This window comes from Hyaena hyaena, unplaced genomic scaffold (genome assembly GCF_003009895.1).
Source record: "Hyaena hyaena isolate Hyena2069 unplaced genomic scaffold, ASM300989v1 scaffold_31, whole genome shotgun sequence".
NCBI lineage: Eukaryota > Metazoa > Chordata > Mammalia > Carnivora > Hyaenidae > Hyaena > Hyaena hyaena.
In genome coordinates, this window is record NW_024080664.1 from 1,783,569 (window position 1) to 1,795,845 (window position 12,277).

Consider the following 12,277-nt stretch of genomic DNA (forward strand, 5'->3'; position numbering starts at 1 on the left):
GTCTACATGGATAGAAATGTCTGTGCAGATATGGACATCTGTGTGGATACATACGTCTGTGTGGGTACGGTGTCTGTGCAGATATGGACAGCTGAATGGAAAAGGTGTCTGGATACGAATGTCTGTGGTTACAGACAGCTGTGCGGATATGGTGGCTGTACAGATATGGACGTCTGTACGGATACAGTTTCTGTGCGGATACAGGGGCTGTACAGATAGGAATGTCTGAATGGATATGGATGTACATGCAGATATGGTGTCTGTACTGATAGGAATGTCTGCGTGGATACGGATGTATGTGCAGATATGGTGTCTGTATGGATATGGACATCTGTATGGATATGGACATCTGCACGGATACAGATGTCTGCATAGATATGGTGGCTGTGCAGATACAGACATCTGTATGGATATGGCGTCTGGGGGGATATGGTGTCTGGATACGGATGGCTGTATGGGTACGGATGTGGATGTCTGTGTGGTGGGCCGGGTGGGAGTACACACAAATGAAAAACCACGTGGTGGGAACAGGCTTGTGCACATTTTTCTTATAAAACGTTTTGTGTCGATCCTGCCAAGGCTTAGAGCCGCTGCTCTACAACGTGTTTTCACACCTGTTTACTAACAAACCCTCCCGGGGGGCTCGTGTCAGTGGGGCCGATCCCACGCAGACCGTTTTGCCATCGGTAATGAAACCCGTGTGAACAACGGGAGCTGTCACTCCCTCACTGACACCGCTCTTCCTTCTCTGACCACGCAGGTCCCTCCTGAGCCCGCCCCCTGGATGACTTCCTACGAGACGCGGTCAGCAGGACGGGGAGGCCTCGTGGTGGTGCGCCCGCGCTCCCTGCTGCTGTCCGTGTATGTGTCCGTGGAACGCGGGGGCTCCTTGGAGCTGTTGTTTACGTGGAAGTTGTGAGCCATTGTGAACTGCCCGGAGGAGTGGACGCCGCTAGCAATGAGCTCCCAAAGCCATCCAGGTAAGGCGCGAGCGGCCCTGTGTTCCCGGGCAGGTGGCGGGGCTCCCCGTCAGGGAGGAGGCCGCGGGGCTGCCGCTGGCTCGCTGCGTGGCCACTGTTGGCCTGTGACCGCCCAGTGCAGCGGGCGGAGAGTGTGGGCTCTTCACCCTCGGTGGTCCGGGGTCATGTCTTTGATTTGCACGCGGCCAAAATGGCGCGGGGTTTCCATTGATGCCATTGGTGTGATGCGCAAGGTGCCTTTGAGCTCAGTCTGTGATTTGGAAAGTCAGTTCCTCGTCCGGGTCCTTTGTTTTTGAGGGGGCTTTGTGGGGCGGGGGTGCGTCTGGGCTGGGTCTGAGGCGCAGCACTCGCCTGCACCCGTCTCGGCGGCCACGGGACTCGCCGCTGGCGAGGGCCGTCGTGTCAGGTGCTGCACAGAGCAGCTGGCTTGCGCAGGGTCTCACGGGGCCCTAAATTCTCAAATCTGGAGGGAAGAGTGACTTGTCTGAGGCCACAGAGCTAGTCAGTGGCAGGATGGATGGGAAGCCCTGTTTGTGGGGCTCTTCGCTTCAGAAGGGTGACACGGGCACATGTGTCTGGGACTCCCTCCCCTTGCAGAGCCACGGCGCGTACCCCTGCGCAAAGCCCGCAGTGCTGTCTTGTCGTGCCTGCCCGGGCTGGCCCCCTGCAAAGCCAGCACCATCTGCTGCCCTGCCTGCTGCCTCTTCTAGGTCTTTATGGGCCCTGAGAGATCGGTTCTGTCCTCTGTCCATGTGAGGGGGGACGTGGGGCTCGCACCGACGGATGCGAAGTGTGCCTGTGACACCCACGGCTCTCTCAGCGTGCCCCGGGGCTTGGTCCCGTAGAGTGGAGGTGGACGCTCAGGGTCTGAGTCTTCCCCTTTGGGACCGCTCCAGAACATTCTCACACCTTCCCTTGGCTCTGACTGGAGTTGTCCAAAGCTTCAGAGAGCAGGATTCCTGGTTACATTTAGATGTGAAAGCTTGATTGATTTAGATTGTTCGTGTATTGATTGCTGTGAAGCAGAAGACAAAATTAAGCAGTCAGGATTGAGGCGTGTACAGTCGACACTGAGCAGTGCCCGGCTCCCCCTCCCACTCGGGTAGCCGCCACCGTTGAGTTGGGGGCGTGCCTTGTTCCTGCGTGCAAACATAGAGGGGTGTGTGTGCAAACATTTTACAAGAGTGTAACCATTCCATATGTGGGGTTCTGTGTTCTCTTTTCCATTTTAACATATTATGAACATCTTTTGATGTTGGTGTGGATATAAATGTAGTTTTTGATAGTTTATAGATGGATGTCCAGGCGGCTGTAGCACTATTTAGAATAGCCCCAACTTGGCATCAGATAATGACTTACATCTATTTTATACGGATGCTTCTGCAGCTTATCTCCCTTGGATCAATTCCAAGAAGTAGAATGGCAAGGTCGGGGGCATGAACTTTGGACGCTGGTCCAGACACAGTCTTAACGTACCTTCTTCGTTACAGTTTATGAGCACACGGAGTTTTTTTTCTTCAGCTGGCCCAGCACTCGGTGGATTCAGTGCATTTCATTGTTGTCAGTACGCTAGGGGAAATGATTGTTTGAATTTACAGCCCTGTGCCCAGCGGGGTGCACGTTCATGTATAGACATGACCAGCTCTGGTCCATGCCACTCACGCATTTGAAGAGCAAGAACGCTCTTTTGTTCCTTATATTGTGTCTGAAGAAGCCTGTATGCGTGTAAAGTTTTCTCACTCATGCGTCTTGTATACTTCTATGCAGGACTGTATGTGGTCTTTCTTTGCAGTTTATGCACATTAACTTCATCGAGTGATTTAATCAGTATAGCTTCACTCTTTTTGGTGCTTGATTTCTACAAAAAGTGTGAAATTTTCTATTCTGGTTGTAGTTTGCAGTATTCTTTTTGCATTACTGACCATTTTGTGCCTTATGTATTTTGGTGTGTTTTCCTGTGCTTAAAAATTAATGGCTGTCTCTGGGTGGCTCAGGTCTTGTAATAGAATATATGGTAGTTTTCTTTGTTTAATGTTTCCTTGCCCAAAACTTTATTATATCTTAAAAAAATTTTTTAACGTTTTTTCATTTTAGAGAGAGAGAGAGAGAGAGAGAGAGAGAAAGAGCGAGCGAGACCGTGTGTGAGTGCATGTGAGTGGGCGAGGGGCAGAGAGGGAGACACAGAATCTGAAGCAGCTCCAGGCTCCGAGCTGGCAGCACAGAGCCCGACGCGGGGCTCGAGCCCGACGCGGGGCTCGAACCCGCGAACCGCGAGATCATGACCTGAGCCGAAGTCAGACATTCAACCGACTGAGCCACCCAGGTGCCCCTAAAAGTTTATTATATCTTTTAAAAGCAGTCCTGCCCTTGGCTTCTTCAGCCGACAGACACCTATGTCTCTACACACTCGCCCTCACCTTCCAAGTTCGTCTCCCTGAGCTGCAGGCTTCTCTTGCCTTGAGCCTTTGCCTTTTCCGTGGAGCGTTTGCCCCGGTGCTCGGCGCCGCCGCCGCTCTGTCTGAGCGTGTGTGTCGCCCTCCGACTCCTGTCCTCTCGGTCCCTCTCAGAGGGTCGGGGCTGGCCTGGGGTGGCGTGGGCAGGGCCTCCCCGCTTCCTCCCGTGTCGGGGTGGACGTCTGCGGGGGGCTGGCGGCCTCAATCCCCGGGGAGGCCCCCCTTCTCCCAGCGCGGGTCTCCTCAGGCCCCCGGCCTCCTCCCAGAGCAGCTCTGTCCGTCGGGCACTCGGGCCGCCCCCAGCCGCCCTGCCGCCCCCTCGGTGAGTCGGGCCGCGCTGTGACTCTCCTTCCCCCTCGGATGGGATTGTCGTCCGGCCCCCTGATCCCCTGGGACTTGGATTTTCCAGGAAGTTCCCCGAGTTTCTTTCCACTTGCTGCTGCTGTTTTCTCATTGCCCGGCTTTACCGTAAGCGCTTTCATAGTTTTATTTGTGTCACATTCAGTGGACTAACGGGAGGAGGGGTTGCTGTTTTGAATGGGAAACGTCCAGGAGTTCTCTGTCGCTTTTCCTGGACACACACAAGGCCCCGAGCCCCACTCCAGTGCCGGCGGCCCAGCGCTCGCGTCTGCTGTGTCCCGGCCGCCCCGCCCCGCCGCGCTGCCGTGTGGCCCAGCGCGGGCCCGGCTGCCTCCGGCCCCCGCTTCATACTTGGCAGTGCGAGTCGGCTGTGCCCTGATGATAAAATGACCTTTTTGTTTGATGTGTATAATTTTTCTCTTCCCTGTTTTTCTTTAAAACTCCCTCTGCTGCCGGGTGAGGTATGCATTATGATTTTATTGCTGTTCTTTCTGGACTTTGCCAGAGCCAGGCCCTGGGTCTCTGACGTAAAACCCTTAGCTGTTGGGCTTTTATTGCTCTGAATAACTATTCCTAATGATGTGAGCAGCCAGGGGGAAAGGGCCTGGGGAGTCCAGCCTCCAAGAACTCCTCTTTGATAGTAAGTAGAACAGAACAGAACAGGCACTGAAAGAGTCCGCGCCTTGCCTCGCCCGGCGCCCCAAACCTTTCCCTGGCGGGGATGTGCCGCCGCAGGTCGGCGAGGGCTCAGTAGGACACGGGCCGTGTGCTTGGGAGGGGGGTCCCCTCTCCAACACTGAGGGAGGACGGACACGCGTGGGGACCTCCCAGCGGGACAAGCAAAGGCTCCCCTTTCCCTCCGCCCTCCTTGTGAATCTCAGGGAGCCCGTGGCAGAGTCCCCGGGACCTGTGTGTGGTCTGCCCTTGGTAGAAAACTGGTCGAGCAGGACTGGAAGCGAGTAATTCAAGTGGCCTATCTCTCCCTGTATCTTTGCAAAGGGTGTACAGTGTTTAGTTAAAAACAGAATAACTATTTTGAGGAGACCGCACGTGTATAAGATCAGAGTTTTAATTTGGGCCATTCTTTGATTTCTTAATATTTTGTGCAGCGTGAAATACCGCGTCCACATGAAAGCAGCCAGAAAGTCTACGTTAACAATAACTTAGTGATTAGTGAGTTTCGACATCGTCTGATTTCTTCGAACTGTCCTAAAAGTTTTAATCCTGAAAGCCTCCCGGGACGGGGCTCTGCCTCTGGCTGCTCTGCGCTGGGGTGCTGGGCTTCCTTCATCTGCACACTCTGGCTTCCTTCGTTTGATCCTGAATCTGTTTGTTCCTGCCAGCTTGGCCTCCAGGGTTGTTACATTTTAATATAGAAATTATCTCAGAAAAGAACATTTGTACGTCACTTCAGTCATGCTTTGCAGTGATTGCATGTCTCGGGGATATTGCAAAGTTTTAAGGGGAGGAATTGGATCTCGAGGACACGTAATGAACACAGGGAAGACATGGGTTCGGAGCTGCTGCTGACAGGCGGGCCGCGGACCCTGCCTGCCCTGGGCCGCCAGAGGCGAGTGCAAGAACTCGGGAGCTGGGAGCAGCCTTGAACGTGAAGCGGAGAAGCCCAGGCCTAACCTTTCAGGAGTGGTGCCGTGCAGCCAGTGGGCGCAGCCGGCTGGCTAGGAGTCCTGCCACTCAGGTCAGGGCACAGAGCCACGGGGAGCAGCCAGTGACATGTGGAGAAGAACTTCTTCATGACCTTTGATGAAGGTCTGAGAGTCCACAGGGGCTGGTGGACCTGGGGGTGTTTGGGGGCAGGGGCTGTAAGGCTGAGCCCTCAGGACACGGGGAGGGGTGGGGGGTGTAAACCTGTTCCTGACAAGGGCCAGATGCAGGTGTTTCATGGAGGGGGGCCAGGAAATGCCTCAGTCCTTCCAGCTGAGTTGCAGACGGGAGATGCTGGTGCCTCGTACTCCGCAGACGTCTGTTTTCTAAAGGAAAGCGTCCAGAGTAGCCAGTGAGCCTCCTGCCTGCACCAGGCGTCCGCCAGGCCTTCCCCGAGCGCCCGCCCAGTGCGAACATTTGCAGCCCCCACGTCCCCGGTCCCCCCCGCTGTCATTATCTGGGATCTCAATCAGTCAAGGTTTGTTCTGGAGAGATGGAGACATAACAACTTCTTTTTCAACCTACGTGTTTTTTTTTTTTTTCTTTTTTTGTAATTCCTCAAATTGTGTTTTGGCTTTTAAAAATCACGGATCCTCAGTCCTTATGAAGAGCTCCGAAAATTCACTGTCAATGGAGCATTGATGGTTTGTTTTGGCAATTCTCTGAGAATTCTTATACAGTATGCGGGACATTTGCATTGATGGCCTTTTTTTTCAAAGCCGCCATTGTAGAGATGCAAATTTCTGAGTTCGGAGATGCTGAATGTTGGATGATTAATGATATTGAAGTTTAAGAATGAACCCCGCCGTATGTATTTGACATAGAAAACCCAGCGCGAGAATGATTAGGAGCCATTGAGCGTTGCGCGGCGGCGGCGGAACAGAGGGCTGTGATTGACGCGCGCGGCGGCTGGGCGGGGCCGGCGTGGACAGGTGCGGGCTCTGTTTGCTGCAGGTGTTTAGAACCCATCACAGTAACACAGCCACGTTGGCCTCTCGTGGGCTCCCAGTCAAAGCCCAGCGCGCCTTCAGGAGGCCGGAGGGAATGGCATCTTCGTTTGGGATCCTGCTTCACAGCTTTCATGTTTGTTTTGCATGACAGTCCCGTGAAGTGAGCCGGAACGCCGCGATTCCTGTTGTGTCAATGAGGACGCGGGTATTTACTGCCGTCCAGTGCTTAGCCTGCTGTCAGCCAGCAGATGAGAGGCCGGCCTGGAACCGGGCTCGGTCACCCACCTCGGAGGGACATGCGCCCGGGGCTGGCAGACGTTGGGCGCACGGGGTCGGGTCGGGAGTGGAGGCTGCTGCCTTGCGTGGGGCCCCCTGGGCGGTGGCGTGTGGTCCCTGTGGTGGGGGTGGGTGGGTGGGGGCACGGAGGCCGCCAGGAGGGATGTGCGGGGTCCAGACAGGGGAGCTCACCTGCCCAGATCGGGCATATGGGCCTGGAGGTGAGAGCTTGGTGTGGCACGGGGAGGAGACTGGGAGCAGAGAGATGGGTGTGGGGTATGGGCTCTGGGGTCAGGAGGGTGACACAGCCCCAGTGCCCTCGGTTCCAAGACCCTGCGGGTGTGGAGAAGGGATCGCGGGTCCTCGTCTCTTGACCCTAAGCACCATGCCCTCTCCTGGCACACACGCTTTGTGGTCCGTTGATTTAAATGAGTGTGGTTTTGCTGTGGTCGAGCTAGGCTTTGGTGCCACCTGCGATGTGTCTTGAGTATATTTCTGAACTTTCTCTAAGCTTGTCCTTGCCAGGCCTCAGAGCCCAGGACTGGAAACTGGCTGTGTGACTGGCGGACCAGGTTGCCTGGGGAGATTTGGGTTGAAACTTTCCATTTTACTGCTGCCACTTAAGAGCCTTTTATTTGCAGGGCACCTGGGTGGCTCAGTCGGTTAAGCAACTGACTCTTGATTTCAGCTCGGGTCATGATCCCGGGGTCGTGGGATGGAGCCCCGTGTCGGCTTCGTGCTGGGCTGGAGCCTGCTTAAGATTCTCCCCTTCCTTCTCTCTCTGTCCCTCCCCTGCTCTCTCTTTCTCTCTCAAAATAAATAAATAAATGAATAAATAAACAGTAAAAACAAGGAGACTTTTATTTGCTTATTTCACAAGGACATGATAAAAAATAGTCACTTTTAAAAATAACGATTAAGAAATATTCAGATCTAGGGACCGCCTGGGTGGCTCAGTCGTTTGAGCGTCCGACTTCGGCTCAGGTCATGATCTCATGGTCTGTGGATTTGACCCCCATGTTAGACTCAGTGCTGACAGCTTGGAGCCCGGAGCTGCTTCAGATTCTGTGTCTCCTCTCTGCTCCTACCCGGCTCATGCTCTGTCTCACTCTGTCTCTAAAAAATAAACAGTTAATAAAAGAAAAAAATTCAGATCTAAAATTCAACCGTATAGAAGCATCTCAGCTTTGTGTTTTTATATTGGTTTGCTTTTAGCTACTTCATCAGTAAGATATTGGGAATATTGGCTTTTAAAGAGGGATAAGCAGCGACCAATGAGTGGAAACCTGCTGTCCCATACATGCCCCTCGCACCCCCCTTCCCCTTTCTACAGAATACATGCAAAGAGTTCTGTCTGTCGTGGGTTCAGGGTGCTGGCCGGCGGGAGCTGGGTCCTCCAGAGGACAGCTCTCGCGGGGCACGAGTGGGCGGCTGCTCCCCAGGAGGGCTGGTTTGGGTTCACTTCCGGGTCATCTCTCAGGGTCATAAACCCTGACGTTTCAGGGTGGCCTCTGTCCTGTTGGACTTCAGGCTTCCTGCCGCACTCAGTCCTTATCCCCCCCCCCCCCCGCCCAGTGCTCCTGCTGCTCTTGAATGCTCTGATCCTTCCTGGCTTGGACCTGGAACGTTCCATGCTGAAATGCAACCTCAGAGCTTCAGGGTTTTTATCATGAAAAACAGTGTTCAACATCACAGCTGTTTTCTCACTTTTACTAAACAGTGTCCATTGGAAAGGTAGTAGCCGAGGCTTGGTAAAAAGTGGTATGATTTATTTTTAATTTTTTTTTTTTTAAGCTTATTTATTCTGAGAGAGATAGAGAGTGAGCAGGGGAGGGGCAGAGGTGGGGAGAGACAGAAACCCAAGCAGGCTCCATGCTGTCAGCCAGGAGCCCGACACAGGGCTCAGACCCACAAACCCTAAGATCATGACCTGAGCTGAAACCAAGAGTCGGATGCTTAATCTACTGAGACACCCAGACGCCCCAGAAAAGTGACAATGATTTGTAAAATAAAACCGATATCTTATGTCTAAGAGCTCCATTTCAAATAGCGTTTGTGAAGAAATCAGTAAAGTTGGTTTAAGCACCTTGATGTTAAGTATTTTGTGGCCACTGATGGGGGACAAAACTACCCTCCACGGCTCACGTGGGCTCCGCCACCCCGTGCTTCCTGTCCTTGTTCAGGGACCTTTGTCGTTGGTAAACCATCATCCTCAGAGCTTTCCTGGGGACCTTTTGCCGTGGGTAGCTGGTTTTTCACTTTTTAAAATTTTAAACTCTTAGGCCATTTCTTAGAAGCTTGCTCCTTAGGACCTGGGTGCTGAGGTCTGGAGCCTGGAGGAAACCTTGCATTTTAAGAGCTAAAGATTCTAAGGTGATTCGTTTGCACTCATGGCCAAAGCTGGTTCCTTTAGAAATGTGTAAGAATTTTCCTAGGGAATCCTTTGTAGAAATCGTGCTTTTATTCGCCCCGTGTTTCTCGCTGACATGTTGGTTCCATGGGTCTGTGAGATGCCATAGGGGCTCCAGAGAACCTCTCGGGGTCTCTTCTCCCTGACAGAGCTTCCTAGATGCCGTTCGGGGAGCCCTCTTTAGTGGCTCACACTTGTTAACGGTGAAGGTGCACGTAGCGGGAATTCTCCATTCAGAACGGACCAGCCTTGTGTGCAGAACTCACCATGTGCCCATGTTCACGTCCATGTTGATTTAGCCAAACCAGGGGCCGACTGGCAGATTCGTAAAGCCCTGTCTCCCCACCGCGGTCTGACATGCAGAACGCAGACCTGCATGCCCTTCTCTCGTTCTGCCGTTTGCTTTCGCTTGAGAAGCCGCGTGGCTCACGCTGTCCTTGCGGGAACACTTAAGGTCTCTGCGTGGCTGTGCAAGGGCAGAGGCACTTTCCGTCCCACGTCACCCATGTGCAGCTGCACGGCACCGGCTGCTGTATTTCAGTGTCCCAGATGGATCAGGGCAGGGAGCAGAGCAGGGTTAATGGATTTCTTTCTTAGGTACGAATAGACCGAAATTGCTTCTAGAAAGTTCGAGATGGTGTTGGGGGAACTGGAGAGCTGGGAAGCAGAGATTTTCGCCGGGAGCAAATTGTCCGTCCGCTCTTACATCTCTCTGTGATGTCGTCCCTCCTGCTACTCCCCTGTCGTCGGGGCCGTTTCGTGCAGCACTGTTTCTCACAGTACCGGTGTGCAGAGGTGGGTGGGACCATGTCCACACGGGCGGGTGAGGGGCACAGGGCAGCCTCCTCATGGCCGGCACAGACATGGTTCCTGGAAGGGCCGGGGGCATCCGGGACGGGAGGGAGCAGCAGCGCCTGGCAGGCGACACGCCACTGCCCGGGGCTGGGAGCGCGTGTGCCCTGCACGGCTGCAGGGACTGGCCCAGCCTGGCCCTGCTGGAGAGGAAGACAGCGGGAGGGTTGTGGTCGTGGGTGTTCTTATATCTTTCAATGTTACGTGGGTGCCCTTACGCGTGGATTTGGCGCACCGGTTTGCACGAGTGTGGCCTCAACCACTGTTGTTCCTAAGCAGGTGGCCTTTCTCGTCCTTTGCCAGCAGATTTTGGCACCTGGCCCGCGCTTGTGTGGTGAGTCTGCTCTGGCCGAGGGGTGTTATTTCAAACATCAGCACCATCCATGAGGAGAAAAGTGCAGTTTGGGTCTTTCTTGACTTGCAAAAGTTGCCTGAAAGAACATCATTTTTAGCATTTCTCAACAGTTTCCAGTTCTGAAATATTTGGGCTGAAATATTCGGGGCTGGGCAGGGGGAGGGGCTGGGTGAGCCATGGGCAGAGGCAGCTCTGTGCCCACTGGCTCCTGTGCCAGTCGTGGCCCCTCTGCCGGGGGAGCGTCACCGGGGCTTGTCGGCCTGGGCCCGTTGTCCCCTCACGGTGGGGCCATGTTGCCTCTTCCCGGGCCCTGGCCCTTTGGGAGGGCACGTGGCTTTGGGTTTGGTCTTCAGGCCAGCGCCTGCGCTGTGGCTTCGTAGAGGGTGGCAGTATGGCCGACAGATGGTTGACACAGGTAGGTGGTCTTGTCCTTCCCCCTGGAGAGGCCTCCACGGGGTCACTGGGTACAGGGCTCCAGGGAGGGCGGCCCTGAATTTACAGTCGAGAGCAGACCCTGAGACAACGGAAAGGGGGTGGACGTTCCATGTGAGCTGGGCCTGGCCTGCCGCGCCTGGTGGGATGGCCGCCCTCGTTGTCACCTGGAGGAGTCCGGGTCCGAGAGAGTGGGCGGTCGTGCCCGGGACGAGCCCGAAGATGGGCTCTTATATTCATCGTGGGGTAGTGTTTAAAGTCACTTACCAAGAAAACATCTTTACTGTTGTTTCCTACAAAGCCAGGTTCTATATTTTCTGGTTTTGTGTAAACTAAAAGCATAGTTTTCACAAGTTTCTGTTAAAAACAGTTTTCCTATGCCTTGTCACTTTTTTGCGGACACCTTTCAAGTCAGGTCTGCACACTTGTTCTTGTTGGGAACAGAACTCGATCACTGGGAAGCTGAAACCAGCCAGGGTAGACTCAGTGTTGGACGAGAGCTGTGGGGCTCCGGCCAAGAACTCTGCTCTAGAACATTCCACCAGTGGCTTTTGAAATGTTCCCCGTGGCTGCCTCTCACTTTTGCCTTGGATGCTCATGGAATCTTCCAGATGGACAGAGCTGAGCGTCTCTTTGACTACAGGGGTCTCTGTCAGGTGTGGAGTGTGCACGTCGAAGCCCCTGCAGACCCGTGGTGACGGCAGCGGTTCAGAAACCGGCCCAGAACAGGGAGAGGCGTTTGCCTGCTCACGTTTCCACCCAGGGATGCGCGGATTCGGAACATCAGATTCAGGTTTGGGATTTAAAAGACAACCACGAGTAGCTTTGAATGTGACCTTGTTACTGCGCAGCGCGTGAGTTAGAAAGTCCAGGTTGCCTGGTGTTTCTACTTGGGGGGTGAGGGGACAGTGAGGTGAGGGTCAGGCCCAGGAATCGCGCGGAATTCGGTGCATTCTGCCCAGGTTGGAAAACGCAACCCATAAAAGGGGTTTCAGGTCCTTCTCAGGTGGAGGGAAGCTGGGGCAGGAGGAGAGGTGGGCTGCCTGGGCGAGCAGAGGCAGGTGGGGGGTGAGGAGAGCGCCAGGCCTCAGGGATGCGTCACCTCAGGGTTGCTGGGGCGAGGGTGCCCTGGAAGGTCACAGGGCGATTCGCTTGGGGTCGCCGGTGGGGCAGATGCGGCTGGTGGCGGGGACCGTCTGGCTGGGGGCACCCCCTGCTCAGATGCTCAGCGCACTCCCGCCCTTGCTCAGACCCGGCTCCCTTCGTCCTGTGGGCCCGGCCGCTGGGGTTAGGAATGTGAGGGGTGCCTCCCCGAGTTCTCCTCCTCCTGCAGGGAGAGCAGGAGCCAAGCCGGTATTCCCTGACCTTGCCGTTTGTCACCTGTCCCGCCTGGGCTGTTTGTCTGGGCCTGGGAAGCTCGCTCGTCGTGTGTGGCCGGGTCCGCCAGGTGTATCCTGTCCCCTCTGTCGCCGAGTGTTGGCGTGGAAGCTGGCCCTGGGCAGACACGGGCACGTGCTGTCTGTCCCTCCTCCGTCTCGGATGCA

General features: G+C 54.8%; 1 protein-coding gene across 6 annotated transcripts in view; it reads left to right on the forward strand.

The window, feature by feature from the left end:
• HDAC4 (histone deacetylase 4) overlaps positions 1-12,277 on the forward strand; it is a 281,399-nt gene that overhangs the window by 36,298 nt on the left and 232,824 nt on the right. For all 6 annotated transcript variants that reach the window (XM_039228580.1, XM_039228574.1, XM_039228577.1 and 3 more), the window contains exon 2: positions 761-980. In XM_039228580.1, the coding sequence (XP_039084511.1) occupies positions 959-980 (22 nt within the window). In that variant the 5' untranslated portion in view covers positions 761-958. The remainder of the gene's footprint in view (positions 1-760; positions 981-12,277) is intronic.